The sequence below is a fragment of the Polyodon spathula genome, chromosome 13, assembly GCF_017654505.1.
Source record: "Polyodon spathula isolate WHYD16114869_AA chromosome 13, ASM1765450v1, whole genome shotgun sequence".
In the NCBI taxonomy this organism is placed as follows: Eukaryota; Metazoa; Chordata; class Actinopteri; order Acipenseriformes; family Polyodontidae; genus Polyodon; species Polyodon spathula.
In genome coordinates, this window is record NC_054546.1 from 210226 (window position 1) to 233518 (window position 23293).

Consider the following 23293-nt stretch of genomic DNA (forward strand, 5'->3'; position numbering starts at 1 on the left):
ATTGGTAGGCAACATATCAAACTACATTTTACTGGTCAACAGCCATTGGGGGTGTGACATGCATACTGTATATACCTGTGTGTGAACCCTGCAAGTATCCATACATTACCAACAGGATAAGAGATGAAGACACTCCAGTGTTAATCCCTTCTGATGTTAGCCAGTCTGCCAGCTCCTTCACACGACAAATCAACCACTCACACAAGTAAACACAACAGCAATAATGCAAATAAAAGCTCACCATTTTATTAAAGTGAAAATTCATCTTTAGTAGTACCATACAGGAATTATTAATGGCACACACTATGCAAAAAATATTACACTGCCCCACAGACAAGGGCTCTACAGGAAGATTGGAGGGTACAAATCACCATTCGGTTTGCATTTAAAAATCGTACCAAAAAACCTCAGAGAAGAAAGCAAGCTCTTTAAAAATCCAACCAAATTAGCCTTGCTCTGGTTTCTGGACTGGGTCTCTATAGGTTGGAGCTGGACACTTACAAGAAGCAAGTCTACAATACAGAATAGTTACAAAATGTTTCAGGGGTGGAGGTGCACATCACTCAGGTGAGGTTTCAAAGTGTCCCTTCATTCTCAGAAAGCGAGTAGACACACACACACACACACACACACACACACACACACACACACACACACGTTGCAAGAGGTACCGCTTGATTGCAACGTCAAAAAACATTTATAAAAGACGGCTAAACGTCTTGTGTGCTCAGTTGTGTGTGGGTTGTGGCACAAAACAGGCAAGGTCTGCCCATTGTGCAGTGAATAAACAGCAAGGTGAACCAAAGGACAGAATGCAAGACTGGCAGTATACAGTGGCAAGAGGGTCTATTAGCTTATTGATAAAACAGGTTTCCACGCTTCTATTAACATTGTACAGGGCACTTAAACCAATGGGTGTGAAAAGTGGGATAATATCATCAAGATGAATGTAAACAAATGTACATAAACAAAGAAAACACATTGGGAGGGGTTCCAAATGGTGAGAGTACCCAGAAATTCACCAGTCTCAAATCATGTCAAAAAAGTTTTTTTTTTTTTTTTTTTTTTTTTTTATTATTATTTTTACATTAGACAGGGCAGGCTTCTGGGTGCTCTAAATAAGGAATACATTTAATTACAGTTATACAGAACTTTGCTACTACCTTAAATATACAAGCACAAATACACAGAGAAATGTATATATAAAAAGAACAAAAAAAAAAAACACTTCACACAAGCTTACTTTTTTCCTTTAAAAAAACAAAACTAAAGAATGTATTTTAGGGAGGGATTTAAAGGATCTTGCTCGAAGCCTCGTTCCTTGGCGTGTAGCTTTCAGGATCAGTAAAAAACATGAGCAGGGAAATACAGCCCACTAGAAACAGAACTCACTCATTAATTAACCTGTTAATATTCAGAGGTACCGGGTTTCAGTGGATCCAGTGTTTTTTATTATTAAATGAAGTGCCTGGTAAGAAACATTCTCTTGTACATGTTGTCTTTATTAAGGTATTTCATCCCCTTCCCAGCCATGGCACTGGTCAGAGCAGTGCAAAACAGAGGCTTTAAATGTCTCAGGCTTGAACTGCTGGACTCCAGTATTAAAGATACATGCAGCTGCAAATCCCCAAACCAAACTTCCACCCAGCACAGCCACAGACTCTACCAGCAAATGCCTACTAGCAGGCTTTGCGAGAGATCAATGTTGTTCATTTTCACAGCAGGGATCCCTGTGTATTACCTGCTGGAACACAGAGGGGCAGAGAAGGGTTCATTTGTATTCCAATAGTCCACAGCAATCCCTTCCCTCACACAGCATGTCCTTCAGGAGGTCCGGGCAGCAGATTAATGCCTCCTGCAATACAGGCTGGGCAGGGCAGACAGGCAGGCAAACCCACACACACAAACACAACATTAATGCTTTTAGACCCCTTGCTTCCAAACCCCTACAAAGCTTAGTCTAATCACAAGTTTGTCGTTCGATTTTTGGAACATTACATTTTTTGTTGTTCTATAAAAATCTTTAGACTCCTCACAATTATCAAAATTTGATTAACAAAAAAACTAAAGAAATTACTGAGTTTAAACATAGATGGAAATAAAGCACAGTGTCCCTGTTGGAAACTACTTATAGAATCAGGGTATGTGAGCATATCTGGAGTTGTGAAGATATCTGGCTGTGCACAACCAAATCCCAAGTACCTCAATGCTTTACTGTTTGTTTGTATTTAAGTTTTAACGCAGTGATTCTCAACTCCGGTCCTCGAGCTCCAGAACAGTACGGGTTTTTGTTCCAACCAGGTCCTAAAAAAAAAATAATTTAAAATTTTAAAAATTTGCATCATAGCCTGAAGTGCACAGAAAGAAAATCCAGACTAAAGTCTTGGAGACACAGTGGATTGCTGTCTTTAATGCACACCAGTTAGCAAAGCATACTTTAAAACTGGTATTTAGGTTCTGGTTGGAACAAAGCTGGCACTGATCAGATTCCATTGCACTGTTAACTAAAACTGTTTGCTTACAAAACTCCTGCTGCGTCTGAGTAGCACTTCAGCCAGCAGCATCGCTGTTGCACCTCGTTGTGTGCAACACAGCAGTGCCCAGTATGAATTCCACAGGCTGGAAAACACTGGACCTTACAGCTGCCATGTGATCTTATCCAAAGCAGAGTGCAGCATGCCAGCATGTACAGAGCTGAAGGACCGGAGTGGAATGGCGCTGTTTAGAATGTGTTTTACAGGGAGTCCCTACACAGTTGGGATCTAGTCCCGTCCCTTGCTGCGCCCCGCTCCTCCCCCTTTTACTGGGATGCCTGCGATGTGGGGTTGTCGTTCTTGCTTTCCTGGCTGGAGGGAGCTTTGTTGTTCCAGGGGCTGTTGGCTCCCAGCGCTGGGGAGTTGTTGAAACTGTCCTCGTCATCGATGCCATTGGCAGCGTCAAACTGCGTGTTCTCCAACCGTGTGATCAGACGCTCGTCTTCGTCCCCGAACTCCCCTCCCATCAGAGTGGGCTCTCCCACCACCATCACATCCTGCAGGGGGGGACAGGAAGGGGCGCACACATTATCCCCGCAACAGGGGGAGGAGAGGATGCCCCGCAACAAGGGGAAAGGGAAGGGGGTGGCTAGGACTGCTGGCCTCAGAGCACTACATTTATTTAGATCAGGAAACTGAAAATGTAAAGACCAGGGTTGCCACATCCAGCATAGCAAGCTGAAATGTACAGTGGTTTCATGTTGCCCCCTTTGTAAAAGAGTGCTTGATGGTCTTCATTATGGGTGTGCAAAAAGGAATATCGTGTCTAACATGTCTTACCTTTCTTTACGAAATCCCTTTTACCCAAATTAAGTATTCATCACTATACACATGCAAATAAAACAAACCCTAAACCCATAAAAAAAGCAACAAAACACAGCACTTGCACACAAACCCACACCTTCACCCAAAATGCACAGGCGCTTGCCTTTGAGCACAAATCTGACATAATTCAACCCCATTTCTCCCCCTCTCCTCAGTAATGACAGTGAGATGCCCTGAGGCCTCTCCCCCTCTCCTCAGTAATGACAGTGACATGCCTCTCCCCCTCTCCTCAGTAATGACAGTGAGATGCCCTGTAGCCTCTCCCCCTCTCCTCAGTAATGACAGTGACATGCCTCTCCCCCTCTCCTCAGTAATGACAGTGAGATGCCCTGTAGCCTCTCCCCCTCTCCTCAGTAATGACAGTGAGATGCCCTGTAGCCTCTCCCCCTCTCCTCAGTAATGACAGTGAGATGCCCTGTAGCCTCTCCCCAGTAATGACAGCGAGATGCCTCTCCCCCTCTCCTCAGTAATGACAGTGAGATGCCCTGTAGCCTCTCCCCCTCTCCTCGGTAATGACAGTGAGATGCCCTGTAGCCTCTCCCCCTCTCCTCAGTAATGACAGTGAGATGCCCTGTAGCCTCTCCCCAGTAATGACAGTGAGATGCCTCTCCCCCTCTCCCCAGTAATGACAGTGAGATGCCTCTCCCCAGTAATGACAGTGAGATGCCTCTCCCCCTCTCCCCAGTAATGACAATGAGATGCCTCTCCCCCTCTCCCCAGTAATGACAGTGAGATGCCCTGTAGCCTCTCCCCCTCTCCTCAGTAATGACAGTGAGATGCCCCTGCACCCTCCCCTCAGTAAAGTAATGACACTCCGATGCTTACAGGTACCTGACTGGAGAGAGCGAAGCTGCTGGCTGGGCTCTTCTTCTTGCTGTTGCTGTTATTGTTGGTGCCCCCTCCGGAGCTCAGGGTGCTGCCTCCTGACATCTTCCGTTTCCTGCGCTTGCTGGGCTGCTGCCTCGCCGGCTCCGCTGTGGAGTGGGCACATCAGTTAGGAGTTAGAAATTATATATATATATTATATATATATATATATATATATATATATATATATATATATATATACATACACACACACACACACACACACACACACACACACGACATGCAAGAGCAGCAACCTGCCCAGCTCAGCAATGCGGATGACTAATCTAAAACAACTAACTTGCTCACCATATACAAAGCAACAAATGTAACTTTGCCCAAATGCAGGTACTAAAATGAACAATTAAAAAAATCTCGTCTTGTTCATCGTTTCCCTTGGTGACCCCCAACTTGTATGTACGAAACGTGAAAGTTTTTTTTTTTTTTTTTTTTTACCACCCTCAAGTTTATAGTGGCTTATTTCTCTGGAGTGACAGCCTTTTCACTCAAAGATGTCATAACCAAAACACAGAGAAGCTGTGCTCTTATATTCCACATGGTAAATATTCATTCAACACACAGGGTTAATGTTAATGGGTGCTTTTACAGCTGCAGGTATAAAATGTGTCCTATCATGTGTAAACAGCTCTGTCTCAATACAAGTCCTCACCTGGGGGCGCTACCATTCTCTGCCACTTTTGAAACAGACATGTCTTGAGGCAGTCACGGGGACTTAAGCTGTAGGTCTTGTGTCTGGACATCAGCTCCTGCATGGGCTCTAAAATTACACACAGCTGGAAAGGAGGAGAGACAGAGAAAGAAAGAAAGAAAGTCAGTCTAGATGTGCAACACACACACTGAAACAACGGCTTCAAACCTCAGCTATGCACTAAAGTTAAACTGCATTCTAAAATCACCAGAGGAGAAAAAAATGTATTTCTGCTGGAAAATGTGTCAAGCCAAACCAGACTGAAGCCAGCAAACAAACATTGTGGGAGTCTGGAACCAACTGACCAGTAATGTTAGTGAAGCCGACACCCTGGGATCCTTCAAGAAGCTACTTTGAGATTCTGGGATCAATAAGCTATGAGCAACCAAAACAAGCAAGATGGGCTGAACGGCCTCCTCTCGTTTGTAAACTTTCTTATTTGTATAGTATCTAGTTTCTGATCATTTTAAAATGCTGCATCAAAGTATTGATTTTTTTTTTACTTCCTGAGAGTGCCTCCATTTACTGATTTCCTCTACCGAGATGTATGTGAATGGCAATAAAATAAAACACACATACAGTAGGAATCAGGAAAACAATGCTGAATGCAGAACAGAAATAAACCCAAAATGAAAAAGGCTAAGCAGCATCATGAAACTCACTCGGAGATAGTTCAGTGTGGAGTTCGAGAGGCCGCATCTCGTTATGTTCTTAGACAGCTGGTCCAACATCTGGGGATCCTGGGCCTGTGGAAAACAAAACCAGAATTACTAACAGACACATTGCTGCTACAGAACAGAGTTCAGTGCTGATTTTTCCTCAGAAGCAGGTGCTGTAGGTCAATATGGTCCCCGGGTACTTTCTTTGCCGTTTAAAACTCAACACATGTGTCCTAACTTGAGTTTACCAGATCTCAGTTCTCTTTAAAGAATATTTTGCCACGTAATACCACATCCACGTACATAAAAAAAAAAACAAAAAAAACAACAGTATGCTTACACAGCAAAGCACGTTGACACAGACAGAATAGAACTGATTTCTCCAGCGCTACTCACATGCATGGCAAGGATGCTGCGAGGAATAAGCTCACGGTGCTGCCTTATGCTGAAATGCCATGTCTTTATCCTCATCATGTCATCAAACATGAACTCCAAGTACAGCCTGCCCTCCACACACACCTGGGGAGGACAGAGAGCACGCATCAGACAGCAGTAGAAGGAACGGGCAAAGGAAACACAGCAAGACCTGGTTTACTAAAATAAACAGGTACCTGTGTAAACATGGGCTTTCCATTCTGTGTGACCATAGTGCACTGGTCACAGTCCAGAGACACAAAGTTATTGTGAAATGATTCCTTAGGATGCTTTAAGATGTAGTACAGCTCAGTGGCGCCCCCTTCGAAGATACTGCGGAAATAGCGAGGAATCAACGTCCGACCAATTGCTGTGAATGCAAAGAAGAGCAGGAGTGAGTCATGGAATGTAAAGCTCTATCCCGGGTTCGCTGTTAGAACACCAAGTAATTTCCATCAGGGGCTAAGGGAGAGGCTATATTTACCTTGGTGAAAGGAATTCCTGTGTCCACACCACAGCCAGTAGTATTCATAGATTAACAGCTGGATAGGGAGAGTGGTAGTTTCTCACTGTGAAATAAAGGGCTAAATAAGAAGCTTACTGTATCGCTTGGGTCCATCTTCCAGGCAGAAAGTGATTGTCAGCATGGCATCATCCTCAAAGAACTCTGTAGTGAAGGCATCCCACCAGAGATTGTCACACTCCTGCAGAGCATGTGAGAGAGAGGAGGGCAGGAATACCACTGAGACACAGCCTTGTATGGAACCCCCAGGGTTGGGAGATGGTGTACCGAAGCAACAACACAATACTAATCCTGTGCTTGTCCAAATACACATGTCCATTTTTACATCTTTTTAGCATGATACACTGAAACTTTCCACAGTTAATTAGCGTTGCCTGAAAGAGGCTGGAGTAGACCTGGTCAGTTAGTCAACTGCAGTGCTTGCTACTCTAACTGCAACAGAAAACTGAAACATGCGGACAGGGAAGAGGTGAGTTACCTCTGTCCAGTTCTGTAGACGTTTATTGAGCTCGAATATCCTGTAATCTGTCTGGTTCCCGTACGGCGTGTGCCTCCTGCAAGAGAAACACAAGAATAGAGCTCAGATGCAACAGAGCTCAAAACGCAAGCGCTCAGATCAGTGGCACTGGAACAATTTTTAAAGGGTGCTGAAAGACACTGAACATAACTGTGACCCATGTATGTGATGGAAGCCATGCAAAGCCAGGGGGTGCTGCTGCACACCCCCAGTACCCTTAGTTTCAGCACACTTGGCTCAGATGCAATAGAGCTCACACGCAATGCAAGCACCCATTTCTTTCATTCGGCAATTTGAAAACAAGGGCAACTGCCGTGCAATTTAATAAACGCAGCAAATGTGTCATTACTTCCTAATGAGCATCCCTGCCAAAGCACAGTGGAACTTGTAGCTGCAATAATGAAAACTGCAGAGTTTTTGCTGCGTATGAAGCAACACAAAAGAAATTAAAAGCGTGGTAAACAGCTCCTTAAACATGAAATCACACGGAGACAGATTTGATGCTTCTCATATCTATTATCAATATTGTGCATACAAGACTGGGGAGACGGCACACTGACACTGGCACACAAAGACAGGATAGAGAGAAGTCTTACCCTATTCCGGGCTCTAGATATGTAGGGGGGTACATAGGTGTTGGACTGCAAAGATAAAGAGAGAACATCAGCTACCCTGTCACACCATCCTACTGGTTAGAATACAGAAAACCTGAACACGCATGCACGCACACACACCCACACACAACGCTGCAGACCAATTCACTGATTGAGCAGGAGGGAGCAGTCAAACTATTTTTTACAAGTTATGCTTTTCCAGAGCTAACCTTGAGCTTTTTCCAACAGCCAACAATGATACGGGAATGATGACATTAAGAACATGAATCAGAAAATGAAGCCCTACTCATTGCCAGGCAAGAGTTTTATTTTTTTCTCTATTCTTGTGTGCACCAGCACCAACTCAGCTGAGCAAAAGAAAACTAATTTCAACACAGACTTAACACTAGGAAAGAGGCAGCATTAGTTCAACTGCAACTGGAAATAAGAATAAAAGAAATGAATTAAAAAAGCTGAAATTCTGTGAAAGGTCAAGCAGATTATCTTTGCACAAGTGAGTGCTTTTCCAAGAGATCTGAACTTAATGTGAGCCTACTGAGACAAACGTATTACTTAAACTGACAACGGATTAAACTGTTATGCAATGGGAGTTCGGTTTTAATTATAGTCTCACCATTGACACTCGCTGTACCAGTAATATAATATACATATAATTAAAAAAACAAAAAAACACACTCTACAGATTGCGCGATTTTGCAATCCATAAATTGTGTTTAATTGTGTTCTTTTTCTGCAGTTTTTCATGGAAAGCGAGGCTCAGAAAATTTTATTTGGTTCCAAATAATCAAAACGGCTACAGTATTTGCCTAACAAATTGACAAAATGTAAAACTTTCACAAGTTCACGGTTGTTTAAAGCTCTTTTTTAGAGCAATGAGGACTCACCCCACGTCTCGGTCTAGCACAGTGCCCGGGTGGAAGGGTTAGGGTAGGGTTTTAGAGCAATGAGGACTCACCCCACGTCTCGGTCTAGCACAGTGCCCGGGTGGAAGGGTTAGGGTAGGGTTTTAGAGCAATGAGGACTCACCCCACGTCTCGGTCTAGCACAGTGCCCGGGTGGAAGGGTTAGGGTAGGGTTTTAGAGCAATGAGGACTCACCCCACGTCTCGGTCTAGCACAGTGCCTTGGTGGAAGGGTTAGGGTAGGGTTTTAGAGCAATGAGGACTCACCCCACGTCTCGGTCTAGCACAGTGCCCGGGTGGAAGGGTTAGGGTAGGGTTTTAGAGCAATGAGGACTCACCCCACGTCTCGGTCTAGCACAGTGCCCGGGTGGAAGGGTTAGGGTAGGGTTTTAGAGCAATGAGGACTCACCCCACGTCTCGGTCTAGCACAGTGCCCGGGTGGAAGGGTTAGGGTAGGGTTTTAGAGCAATGAGGACTCACCCCACGTCTCGGTCTAGCACAGTGCCCGGGTGGAAGGGTTAGGGTAGGGTTTTAGAGCAATGAGGACTCACCCCACGTCTCGGTCTAGCACAGTGCCCGGGTGGAAGGGTTAGGGTAGGGTTTTAGAGCAATGAGGACTCACCCCACGTCTCGGTCTAGCACAGTGCCCGGGTGGAAGGGGTAGGGTAGGGTTTTAGAGCAATGAGGACTCACCCCACGTCTCGGTCTAGCACAGTGCCCGGGTGGAAGGGGTAGGGTAGGGTTTTAGAGCAATGAGGACTCACCCCACGTCTCGGTCTAGCACAGTGCCCGGGTGGAAGGGTTAGGGTAGGGTTTTAGAGCAATGAGGACTCACCCCACGTCTCGGTCTAGCACAGTGCCCGGGTGGAAGGGGTAGGGTAGGGTTTTAGAGCAATGAGGACTCACCCCACGTCTCGGTCTAGCATAGTGCCCGGGTGGAAGGGGGGGAAGGCGCTGCCGTTTGGGGGCTCCTTTGGAGAGTACAGCTTGAATGACTTGGAGGAACAGCCTGCAGAAACACAGAGGGAAAAACAGCATGGTTACTAGCAATACTCCATAACCCCCATGTACTTCATGTTAACTGTATTATTTATTTATTTATTTTGTATTCTGAAATCAGTGCACTTCTGTTTACTCACTACTGTAACTGGCTATTGATGGCCTTTATAAAGAAAGCGCTGTGGGGGTCTCAATCTAGTTTCCAGCTCTGGGGTCCTGAATGTTTTTTTTGGCTGACCTGTGACCTCAGGTTCAGATCACAGCTTTGTGAGGCCAACCTCAGCACTGGAATTGGACAGGTCTAGACCGTCCTCTTTGTGCTCGGCTGCACACACCGATGTCGATGGACATCGACAATGAGGGATGAGTTCAGAAGGAAAAAAAAAACACCCTGCTTAGAAAACATATTCTCTCCAGAATGCAAAACCAGAATGTGAATGACTTGACAGTAATGCTGTTCAAGGGGAATGATGAACAGCTGCCTCAATAATTAATAACATGGTTACCTAAAGGAGAAAGAAACGCTGTAGCTATATCCATTAAGGGCTCCAGGACTGGGATGAGGGTCAGTGTCATGGGACTGCACACCAGCCCATAAACCAGCCATTTATAACCCCAATTATCGTAAATGCTGGTATATACATCCTGCCCTGCCATTTAGCAAGCTTTGATGGATAAGAATCACCTGGGATTGCTAGACTCAAGAGGACTCCAGCTCATTTCCAACAAGGGATCTTCAGTAGAAAGAGAAACTAATGCACATTTTCTGATTCACTGATGGCAGCCATCAAACTTCACAACAAGCTTTCCTGTCAACGTGCACTCTAGCAAGAGAGCGAATTTGAGTGAACTCTCCATTCCCCGTGTATATGAGCTCCCTCCATATCAATTCCAAAAATCTGAGCATGAACGATTTCTCTTAATGGAAAAGACCAACTCTTGAACCAAATCCTTGCTGAAATGCAAAAGGCAAAAAGGTTAAACCATTGCTAGTTTCTAATGAATCAAGGCCAAGAAAAGGTCACCTTCTTCTGAAACAGATTATTGAAATGGTTTAGTAACTCGAAGCAAACCGATATTCTACAGCAGCGAGCAAGAGATGTTCTAATGCATAGCCCAGTACTAAAAAATGACATCAAAATCAAATGTGGCACGTTTTCATTGTCTGAGAGCATCTGTTCCACAGAATAGAAGGTGTACTTGCAGTTAAAGCTCTTCACTGCTTGAGGTTATTCTAGGTCTGGACAACCTCAATTGACTTGGCTCTAGCATTGTCAGTGTGTAGACCTAATCGCCCACTCCTATTGTGAGCTGTGATTCACCAATTACAGACTGATGACAGCAATGTCCTTCTGTCCAGCAAGTTTGTAGACCTGTTGAATCACAGCTGTCTTCTGGACAACAGATATTTTACCACATACTGTGATAGGACACCCAATACTCCTCAGATGCAGAAACATGATTTTACAAGCAGGTGTAGTGACCAGCTATCCAGTCAACGTCAGCTAAACGATGTTCTCCTACCACACAGCATGGAAGTCAGACCAGACCTCAAATGGACAGTTTTCTGCAAAGGTGCCCAATAATGCCTTCTCAGTGGTGGCTTGTGATGTGGACTAACTGGTTCTGAACAAGGTCTTCAGAGGCAAGACACGAAAGCATTAACCCACTGCGCCACCTAGCCCATCGCTTTGCGATGCTTTAACCAGTGCAGAACCCCCGTGTGGAGTTGCTGAAGTGGTTACGGGGAGAGGTATGATCTGGGCCGCAGACTGACAGCTTCACAGCACTGGCATCCAAAGAAGTGTAGGGAAAGAGGGGCACCAGGGTATCCTATATCCCCTTCCATCACCGTTTTATAATTTCATTTTTACAAATGTTTTAAACACTTTGTGAACTCTGTAGGCTGGCCCTGCCAAGACTTTGAAAAAAACACACGTGATGTATTAAACAGACAGGAGAATGATATAGTACAAGTATGCATGGGGATATACAGCAAACACATCAGTAATAAAACATTAGCTAACAAAATGTAATCTTCCTTGTCTATATATTTGTATTTTTTTCACAGTATTATACAAGAGAGCTTTTTACCAACAAGCTTGCAGGTGGACACTTCTCAGCTGGTGCCACTGCACAGGCCACATTCAGTTTCCATTAAGGGCAGTCTGACCATGTTATCACCTTTCTCGTTTTATTGATTATCGAATAATAAAAGAAATGCACTGGGCCGCGTTTTAACAATCATATGCTTTTTAATTTCTACCTACACCTTACAATGACCCCTTCCTCCTGAATTCCGCCCCCCCATCCCATTGTTAGTATCTATATATAACAATCGTTTGTGATAGTCCCTTTGACCTCTTATTTCAGGCCTCAAACATTATTTTGACAAAAAAAGGTAACGCTTTTTTGGTTGTGAAATATAGCTTCAGTAGTTCAAATATTCTACACATTTTATTAATTATTATTAGATGTTCAGTAAAACACATGCAATTGGTGGTTTTATATGACTGTATTTAAATGCTTAGTGGTGTATAAATACTCCCCCCCCCCCCCCCCCCCCCCCCCCCAAAAAAAAAACCATATAATTGTTTAAAATCAATGGTCGACAAATGTACTTTATTAAACCATATTCTCCTCCCCCACATCGAACTCGCGTCAGCTACGGGCCATTTATTACAAGCTTAGCGTTTTTTTTTTTTTTTTTTTTTTTTTTTTTTTTAAGTATATTAAATAAAATACTGTCAAATCTGTTATTATATATGTGTGTGTGTGTGTGTGTGTGTTTGAATTTGCAAATCACATTTAAAAACTCGAGACCGAGAAACCAAACGAACCCGAACAAAAACACACATGTATGTTTGAAGCAATGTTTAGGCCTGAGGTAGGCATTCGTTGTGTTATTATTTCGATACATAAAATAAATAATTACATTAAAAAAATTCATAACGGAAACATGCATTTTTAAAAAAACAAAACAAAACTCACTAAACACTGAATACACAAAACGGAGCAGAACAAATTTAACACCGTACCTGCACAGAAGTCCTGGTCGGAAATTGATGTTTGCAGAAATCCACGGTAATATCTTGTTCTCTTGTTTTTTTGTTTTTTTTTGCTCACTGTATTGAAGTATTATTTCTAGTATGTATTTATTTTGAATACAGACCTACTTAAGGAATAAATTAACGCGAAAACGAACACGTTTGTTCGTGCCTGGTGCTGTGGCAATGGAGCAGGCCTAGTGCGCTAGCAAAAGCCTGGTGTAGAGGGAGGTAAGGAGCCCGAACAGCCCTTTGTTCCTGGATAGACATGAACAATAGCCCTAGGCCCTCCTCTTTCTCCCCCCTACTCACTCCCTCCCTCCGTCCCTCTCTCTTTCCAACAGCCGCACAAACCCATCCGAAATCCCTTCTCTCAGAGGCCCACAGAATACAGACGCAAACGGCCCTTCCTCCACTCTCCCTCCTCTAATTCATCGTGTGTGAAAGGCAAGCTGAACACACACATACTGGACTATAAATACACTGCCCCCACATGCTCGCTGGTAATAAAAAACACATACAGTAACACCCTCTTTTCCAACAAAGAAAAAAACATATCAAATCTACATAGATATTTCACAAAACTTGAATCCACACTTTACTTAATTTGTGTGTATTTTAAAACGTGTTTTGTTAAATTTAAAATAGGGGTTTCATTCAACGTTTTAAAAGACGATTCAGAGTTTATTATTTTGTTCTCTGACAGACAGCAAGATCAATGCAAAAGCGAGTCTCGGGATCTCAGAATCAGCAAATTCATCACAAAGAAGTCAGCGCTTACTGGAGATTCATGAGTATGTGTATCTAATAAGAGAATGGGAATTCTGTCCTGGGGCTCGGACAGCCAGCTTATACAGCACAAGGGTGCAAGTCCTATAATAAATTCTGTGCACGGTGCAGTGGATCTGCCACTCAGTTCAGGGATTCCTTGGGATTATGCTGCACCTTTTTGTTTGTGACAGGAGAGGGTGTGTCCTAGGATCTTCCCTTCATTAGAGTGACATTATAACTGTACCCTCTTTTTACTGAGCAATGTCTGCCCCTGGTTGGTGTTACACAACACACTGTTCAACACAGACACCACATGTGCAATACATTACACACTTTACTGATTCCACACTTGACAAAAGAAAAAAGTAACTCTTCTTACAAAACAAAGCCCAGCTCTGTTCCACAAGCAGCAACACAAGCCTACTTCAAACCACTTCTAGCACTGTATTAAGCTCTGCATTTTGTAGCACTGAATTAAGCTCTGCATTTTGTAGTATTATTATTATATAGTTCTGCTTATTTAAAATGTGCAATAACGTTTCCTTGTTTTGTTTCACAATCACTAAACTTTAGTGTATATTGAGGTAACATGTGGAGAGTGGAACCAGTAATAGAGACTATAGCACATACTGTAAACCCACAGACTGCTGTTATTACTAGGCCAAGCCAGACTAATGTTTGCCCTTTTGAACACACACACACAGGAAAGCACACGTTTGAAATCAGAAGTGCTTGTGTGTAAGTTTTGTAACTGTGTTTTGTGTCCGCACATACAGAAACTGTGAACACCACAAGTCAAGTAGGATGCAAAAAACTGTTTACTCACGTGCTGTTTTGTTTTTTTTTAATCTCCAAAATACAGTCAAACCTGAAATTACCATGTCATGCCACGCACTGGATGTTTGGTTATTCAAAGTGCCTCTGCCACTCACTCAGTCTTGGGTAAGCTGGCTATACTTCACTTTCCAAGTCTCTCATTTACATTCATGCACAATTAAGGATGGTTAGAGTGGGCTATAGACTGCAATGTAGCCAGACCAAATCAGTTCCTTTTTTTAATATAGAAAGTATACAGCATTGTGTTTTTTAGAAAAATCCTCATACCTGCAAGATCAAGTTGGTTGCTCATGGCTCATATGTTGCTTCAGTATTGTTACTCTGCAGCGTTGCCTTGCTTGTGTTGTGTCAAGAACCTTTTGACCTCCAGTGACTAGCAGAGTTATCTCCTAACTGCTCTGTAGAGAGGGTGGGGGAGAAATGATACAGATAGAAGTGTAAAGTATGACCCAACCCCCTTCCCTGCTCTGAGCCTCCCTCACCCAACAGGAAACCACGAGCAGGATCTGCGAGGGTCCTGATAACACAGCCACGCAGCGACACGAGAGACTGCTAGCACAGCCACGCAGCGACACGAGAGACTGCTAGCACAGCCACGCAGCGACACGAGAGACTGCTAGCACAGCCACGCAGCGACACGAGAGACTGATAACAGAGCCACGCAGCGACACGAGAGACTGATAACAGAGCCACGCAGCGACACGAGAGACTGCTAGCACAGCCACGCAGCGACACGAGAGACTGCTAGCACAACCACGCAGCGACACGAGAGACTGATAACAGAGCCACGCAGCGACACGAGAGACTGATAGCACAGCCACGCAGCGACACGAGAGACTGATAGCACAGCCACGCAGCGACACGAGAGACTGATAGCACAGCCACGCAGCAACACGAGAGACTGATAACAGAGCCACACAGCGACACGAGAGACCGATAGCACAGCCACGCAACGACACGAGAGACTGATAACAGAGGCGCGCAGCGACACGCGAGATGCAACTCACTGACCACTGAGAGCACAGGGCGCTGAGGGCAGTTTACTCTGAGCGGTTTTTTATGAATGCAAGTCTCACTGTATCTCATAGTCGACAGTATGTGTGGCACTGAACAGCAGAACGACCACCACCATCACAGTCTGAGTCTTCATAGCCGTACAAATCTAAACTTTAAACTAAAGATACATTCATACCGACTCCAGCCAGCCAAGGCACTGACTTCATTAGGTGAAGCATACCTGACCCACACACAGTACCTTACAGCCTGCTCTGCAGGACTCTGCCTTGAGAACAAGAGATAGCAACACTGAGTCCAGCGTTCCCCCTCTAAGCTTTTTAGATACTGAGAAACTTGCCATTTTGACTGAGAAAGGGTAAATTATCAGTGAGAAATTTTGCCACGCATTAACCCTTTTAATATATTTTTGTTGCATTATACAATTTTGAAACAATATTCCAACACAAGCATCTCAAAAATTTTACAATTTACTTTAAATTTAAACAAGACATTTATTGTAGCTCTGCCTCTGATCCTATGCAGCCCTTTCAGTTGTCATATATATACATAAACACAGTACCAGTCAAAAGTTTGAGTACACCTGCTTGAAACCAGGTTTTTCATGATTATCTATGCTTTTAACTGTATAAACTTGTCTAGAAACACTTAATATTTCATTATATGATATGTGTACTTATATAAGCTGGTAATCATAAGTGAATTGCATTCAAAAATGTAATTTTTAAATGAAAATGTAAATCTTGTCAATTTCAATGAAATGGTCACCCAAAGCAAAGTGATTTCAGTCTGAAGCCCAAGTCAGTTAAAAGTCTGAAATGTGTATAACACAGTGTTAGAACACTGGCCTAAGTATAAAAGTGTCTTTGTTAGATGTTCTCCGAGTTAACTAGCATGTTACCTAATTAACCTTTTGCCACCAATTATTGTTAACAGGTGAGGGTCCATGATTACAATAAATATAGGTAGCATAGCACAAGTTTGTCATTCCTGAATGTAAGGGAGCAGAAAATGGCAAAATACGCTCAGTTAAGCAAAGAAAAAAGACAGTCAGTAATTAATTCAAGAAATGAAGGTCAATCTTTAAGACAAATTGCAAGAACTTTGCAAGTTTCTGTAACTGCTGTGGCCAAGACCATCAAATGATTTGAAGAAACTGGCACTCATGAGGACCGGCCAAGGTCTGGCAGGCCAAGGGTGACCTCAGAATCAGAGAACAAGTTCACTCGAGTCACAAGTCTGCGAAAATCTAATGACCTGGCCTGCCCAGTCTCCAGACCTCAATCCCATATAACTTGTATGGGATGAACTGGAAAGAAGAGTCAAAGCAAAGCTACCCAAAAGTGCCCTACATCTCTGGGACTTGCTGCAGAACAGCTGGGAAGACATGTTGGGTGATTTCCTGCTGAAACTTGTTAACCGAATGCCTTGTGTTTGTGAGGCTGTTATTAAGGCAAAGGGTGGCTATTTTGAGGAATCCAAGATTTTAGAGACAATTTAAAATTTTCTTGAACATTGCTTCGATACTCCTTGGTTTAGTTTTGTATATTGTAACATGTGTTTTCATTTTCAAGTATTTACAGAAACGTATACGATGTAAAACATTGTCAGTTATGAAAAAAACCTAGTTTCTAGCAAGCGTACTCAAACTTTTGACTGGTACTATATATATATATATATATATATATATATATATATATATATATATATATATATATATATATATAATGTTTTTGTACAGTGGAGGAAAAAAGAAAAGTAATTCCTCACTCCTGTGAGACTACTGCACACGCCCCTCACTCTTGTCTTCTGCCAGTCGTGCTGTACAGTGTGTTTGCAGTACAGAAGGCCTTGGCAGACATGGGATGCTATTTATTATTGTACTTGCATTGCTAAAAACAAGCGTGCTGCAAGCTGGAGGTGCATTCCCGTGTGCTGCATCTCCAGTCATTACAAACCGCACTGAATACAGGAATCACCACTCAGCCTCTGTTCATTGTACGTGTTCAGACAAGATCAGACTGAGGCACAGATGGCTCTAGGGAACTGTGAACAAATACTATGCCATAGTTTAAGGATTTTGGCACCATCTAGTGGGTAAATAGGGTACAAGCAGCCATCCTTCATAAAGTCGGTCCCCACATTAAAAACAATGAATTAGTAAAGAGCCCTTACACAGTAAAATATAACACATGTTCAACTGACTGGAAACATGATGCAGCGCGTGTTTAGAATCGGGTTTGCTCTGCTTTGAGTTTCATAGGAAACAAATTGGATCACTTTGTTATGTAGTCTATGTCAAGCCTCAGCAACACTCGACTATGAATTCCAGCTTGTGGAGGCTGCAGTTCTGTTCAGGAAGTTCACATGACTTTGAAAATGCAATGCAAATATTTGAAATGTTAATCACATGACTGAGAATGCAATGCTAATATTGCTGATAGCATTAAACACCTTTTCTAGGAAGGGACCCAGCAATTCCCATGTAGCCTTTATGGCTTCATGATGTGGTCCGTCTCCCCAAAAAAAGCTAAGCCCACCACGCCCAAGCCACCTGGAACCGGGCCAGGGTTTACTGGAAACTGTAGTAAACCCGTTGAGCACTTAGAATGCTTTTAATTACAGCATTTTACATAGAGCCCCACCCCTTTCCTGTCAGTAACCAATCAGCTGCTTCCCCCAATGACGGGCGTGTTTTGTAGCCAGTAAGATTCTTTGAGCCCCAAGGCAGTGATGGGGTTAATGTTATAGGAAGGGAAGCACGAACCAGTTTTCTGGAAGGCAAGGCAAGCACACTGTGCTGTCATTAAATGAGAATACAAGCCAGTACTAGCATGTGCTGCTTTTACTACAGCAACACTGACACAGCTCATGGATAGAGATGAAATGCATGACAGCTAGGACTTCTCAAATGACTTTGTTAGCTACGGTCAGAGGTTAGTAGTACATTAGCCCAAAGCACTACCTAGATGCAAAAACGGATCTGTACTTTATTTTAAAAAGGAAGACACTTTTCTGTTTAGACTTCAGTCAAGCTGCACAGTCATCTGCTAGCCCTCTAATTATCTAAAGGAAAGTGTTTTGGCTCCTGCTCTGAAGAACATCAGGGCTGTGTCTGGAACAGGGGAAGCCTGAGTCAGTGCCTCTGTTCCTGCGAGCCTCTCCACAGCTAATGCAACTGCGACAATTAAACAGACTGCCTCTTGTTTGGTTTCCATTTTAGTGCTTGAAGTAATTTTCCTCCAATCAAGGGAAACATGTGACTTTCTGCTAGAAGCAGCACAGCTCCTTCAGAAATGTGTGAGAGAGAGACAAAGAGAGACACAGAGAGAGAAAGAGAGACAGAGAGATTATTTACCATTTTCTAAAATTGTTACTGTTCAACATTCTGCTTTATACTGCGCTTTACTAAAATCTTCACGCATAACATTCCCACACAGATCATGACATGACATTCCCACACAGATCATGACACTGGGGTTTGTTGTAGTATTACTGCAGTACATGTCTGTTCAGGGAACTTGATTAACACAGAGTCAATACTACCTATCAAACATTCCTTTTTCTGTATCTCAATATTACAATTTCAATATTCAGCCAACCAGTGGAAGGAAGTAATACGCCCATAACAGAGGTAAACAATAATACCTTACTGAAGAAACAGTAGTAACCCTAAAAATAAAAATATATATTTTGATACTGCACAGAGTAAAATAAATACACAAACACACAAAACTTTCTGCTACAGTTATTCAATTGTGTGTTGGGATAATTATTATTTTTTTTTTAAACATGATACTCGGTCAGGGGATGTATTTGCTTGTGCCGAAGGGGAATTTGTAAAACATGGATTTAAAAGGGTTACATCCATAGAGGTACAACACTAGCATCTCCAGCACACCCATCTCAGCCCAGGACCAGGTTCAGAAGACATGAAGAAGGCTGGGAGAGAGTGGCACTGGACTGGGCTCCCCCCTGCCTTTCTCCAATGTCTTGTTTACTACAGAGAGCACACAGAGAGACTGGATGGAACAGCAGCCAGCTATCCAGCACACAGAGAGACTGGATGGAACAGCAGCCAGCTATCCAGCACACAGAGAGACTGGATGGAACAGCAGCCAGCTATCCAGCACACAGAGAGACTGGATGGAACAGCAGCCAGCTATCCAGCACACAGAGAGACTGGATGGAACAGCAGCCAGCTATCCAGCACACAGAGAGACTGGATGGAACAGCAGCCAGCTATCCAGCACACAGAGAGACTGGATGGAACAGCAGGTACTGCTTCTATTCTTCTTGAGCTTTTAACCTCATCTGATCTCAGATGGGACAGGACAGAATCCGGATGAGCAGTGCATCACACAACACTGCCCATTACACAAGCTCTGTCTGAATTCACTGCTCCTCCGATCCCCAGCACTGGGCTCTCAGTATCATGTTTAATATCAAATGATTACAAACCCTGCATGCAATATGAGAGTGAAGGGTTAAGAAGGAAAGTATGAGTTTGGCAAAGCAGATTGCTGCTCTCAATTAAAACAGAAATGCAGCTGACACTTGCAGCTAAGCCTGCTGTGTCTTGTTGAAGGCTGGCTACTGCCCAAATCCTTGCATTAGAAAAACATTAAGAAAACAAGTCCTTTATATGATGGTGATAAAGCAACTTTTTCAGAATAAGCACAAACACCAACCAGACTGCTTGTTTTGTATAAGGTTTGCAGTAAACACAGGCAATATAATTCTATATGGCATAGTAGAAGAATATTATACAAAAGATGTAAGTCAAGGCAGCTCAGTCATGAATGTTATATATCATTAAATAAATAAATAGAAAACCTAAATAGGGCTGTTGTGGCAGGTCACCACTGCAGCCCCCTGCTGGTCACCACCTAACATAAACACAAGAGCCATGTCATGCCAGCTCAATCTGTTCACCTTTAATTTAAACCCCATGCAGTATTTTTAGCCCCATACACCTCTTTGCAACCAAAAGCAGCAATGGTGTAAAACAGAGAGAGAGACAAAGAGAGACACAGAGAGAGAAAGAGAGACAGAGAGATTATTTACCATTTTCTAAAATTGTTACTGTTCAACATTCTGCTTTATACTGCGCTTTACTAAAATCTTCACGCATAACATTCCCACACAGATCATGACATGACATTCCCACACAGATCATGACACTGGGGTTTGTTGTAGTATTACTGCAGTACATGTCTGTTCAGGGAACTTGATTAACACAGAGTCAATACTACCTATCAAACATTCCTTTTTCTGTATCTCAATATTACAATTTCAATATTCAGCCAACCAGTGGAAGGAAGTAATACGCCCATAACAGAGGTAAACAATAATACCTTACTGAAGAAACAGTAGTAACCCTAAAAATAAAAATATATATTTTGATACTGCACAGAGTAAAATAAATACACAAACACACAAAACTTTCTGCTACAGTTATTCAATTGTGTGTTGGGATAATTATTATTTTTTTTTTAAACATGATACTCGGTCAGGGGATGTATTTGCTTGTGCCGAAGGGGAATTTGTAAAACATGGATTTAAAAGGGTTACATCCATAGAGGTACAACACTAGCATCTCCAGCACACCCATCTCAGCCCAGGACCAGGTTCAGAAGACATGAACAAGGCTGGGAGAGAGTGGCACTGGACTGGGCTCCCCCCTGCCTTTCTCCAATGTCTTGTTTACTACAGAGAGCACACAGAGAGACTGGATGGAACAGCAGCCAGCTATCCAGCACACAGAGAGACTGGATGGAACAGCAGCCAGCTATCCAGCACACAGAGAGACTGGATGGAACAGCAGCCAGCTATCCAGCACACAGAGAGACTGGATGGAACAGCAGCCAGCTATCCAGCACACAGAGAGACTGGATGGAACAGCAGCCAGCTATCCAGCACACAGAGAGACTGGATGGAACAGCAGCCAGCTATCCAGCACACAGAGAGACTGGATGGAACAGCAGGTACTGCTTCTATTCTTCTTGAGCTTTTAACCTCATCTGATCTCAGATGGGACAGGACAGAATCCGGATGAGCAGTGCATCACACAACACTGCCCATTACACAAGCTCTGTCTGAATTCACTGCTCCTCCGATCCCCAGCACTGGGCTCTCAGTATCATGTTTAATATCAAATGATTACAAACCCTGCATGCAATATGAGAGTGAAGGGTTAAGAAGGAAAGTATGAGTTTGGCAAAGCAGATTGCTGCTCTCAATTAAAACAGAAATGCAGCTGACACTTGCAGCTAAGCCTGCTGTGTCTTGTTGAAGGCTGGCTACTGCCCAAATCCTTGCATTAGAAAAACATTAAGAAAACAAGTCCTTTATATGATGGTGATAAAGCAACTTTTTCAGAATAAGCACAAACACCAACCAGACTGCTTGTTTTGTATAAGGTTTGCAGTAAACACAGGCAATATAATTCTATATGGCATAGTAGAAGAATATTATACAAAAGATGTAAGTCAAGGCAGCTCAGTCATGAATGTTATATATCATTAAATAAATAAATAGAAAACCTAAATAGGGCTGTTGTGGCAGGTCACCACTGCAGCCCCCTGCTGGTCACCACCTAACATAAACACAAGAGCCATGTCATGCCAGCTCAATCTGTTCACCTTTAATTTAAACCCCATGCAGTATTTTTAGCCCCATACACCTCTTTGCAACCAAAAGCAGCAATGGTGTAAAACAATGCTCCCGAAAGGAACACAGTAATAACAGCAACAGGCCCACCGTTAATAAACGGACGGTTCTGCTAACTCAAGCACCGTGAAGTTTTTTCTGTGGCATCAAACCCCGACCACACAGCAGAAGAAAAGCATTGCATTTTAAAACGCGCATAAGCAACCCGTTCCAGCAAGCTGCTGCGCGCCGGGGGAGCCAGGCTGCCTGAAACCCGTGCTCTTATCGCAATGCCAAACCTCAGAAGCCCTTTATTATCACAGCTGCAGCGCCTCTCGTTTGAAGAACTACACCTTTACTTTCTTCCTCTGTGTGTTATCATCTCGGGCCTCACTTTAAATGGTCTTTATTTACTCAGTTGACAGGCAAGAAGAAACTTGGAACAACAACAAAACAGCCAACTTTCCCGTGAGCAGCGCTGGCTGTCAGAGCACTGGAGGGGCACACACTGAGGATACGATAAGCGGGATACAGGCTTTGATCACTCTCCTTGCAGCAAATACAACGACACGTTGCGTTATTTGTTTGACCTTCCGTTTCTCTTCTTTGCAATTTAAATATAATAAACACAAATACGTTTGAAAAATTAACTAAAGCCACGTTCTTCTCCTGCGCAGTCTGCCACAAACCGCAGGCCTCGATGCCTTGCAACACTCTAACGTTGTTGGAGCTAATTGACTTCACATGGATTAACAGAAAAGCAGCTCTTACCAGGGCAAGCGCAGCCTACAGACATCTTCTTACATGCTTGGCCCTGCTCGGAACGGAATGGTTGTGCCAGCTTCGCACGGTGCGAGCATGGGTTTGTTCTGAGCAGGGAAAAAATGAAATGAAGAAATAGGGGCGTTCTGAGAAGCAGGAAGAAGGAATTATATTCCTGTACAGCTCGCTGCGCTGTGGGTCATTAATATGCAAAGTGAACCGCTGGTGGGAGGAGAGAATGAGAGACAGACAGGGAGAGGAGGCTGTCAGAGTGACCGGAGACACATTTCATAGAATATCGACCATGTGATCAAGTTTTTTTTTTTTTTTTTTTAAAGATGTACTCGCTATTATTTTGCACAAGGCTCTCTGTGTTCGCAATCACTCTGTATTGAACCCCTCTTTCAATCTAATTTGATGTGCCCTTCTGATTGCAGGGTGAGTTTTTTAAAAGCAGTCTCGTTCCTTGATTATCTTAGAAAGCTGAGCTGGCGCTATAGTCGGGGCACCGCGGTGCTGGGGGGCAAAGATGACTGTCACCCAAAACTGATGCCACATCTTTGCATGGTAAGGGTGATGCAAGGTCCCAGCAACGCCATCACCCTCAACACCTTTATCCCAGTTACCGACTAGGCTGGAGCGCTGGTTT

The 23293-nt window shown here is 43.4% G+C and overlaps 1 protein-coding gene across 7 annotated transcripts; it reads right to left on the bottom strand.

The window, feature by feature from the left end:
* Nucleotides 1-224: 224 nt before the first annotated feature.
* LOC121325513 (LIM domain-binding protein 1-like) lies at nucleotides 225-22859 on the bottom strand. Of its 7 annotated transcripts, XM_041268048.1 has the most exons (12): nucleotides 22654-22859; nucleotides 14485-14615; nucleotides 9470-9572; nucleotides 7645-7689; nucleotides 7010-7085; nucleotides 6610-6712; nucleotides 6206-6378; nucleotides 5991-6113; nucleotides 5598-5681; nucleotides 4897-5020; nucleotides 4185-4333; nucleotides 225-3031 (listed from the first exon to the last, which is right to left on the bottom strand). In XM_041268048.1, the coding sequence occupies exons 2-12, from the start codon at nucleotides 14507-14509 to the stop codon at nucleotides 2801-2803; spliced, it is 1236 nt and encodes a 411-aa protein (XP_041123982.1). In that variant the 5' UTR covers nucleotides 14510-14615; nucleotides 22654-22859; the 3' UTR covers nucleotides 225-2800. The 7 variants fall into 7 exon arrangements, with proteins under 7 accessions (XP_041123982.1, XP_041123983.1, XP_041123981.1 ...); XM_041268049.1 differs by lacking the exon at nucleotides 14485-14615 and having other exon boundaries at nucleotides 4191-4333; nucleotides 22654-22857; XM_041268047.1 differs by lacking the exon at nucleotides 14485-14615 and having other exon boundaries at nucleotides 22654-22857.
* Between the last annotated feature and the right edge of the window lie 434 nt (nucleotides 22860-23293).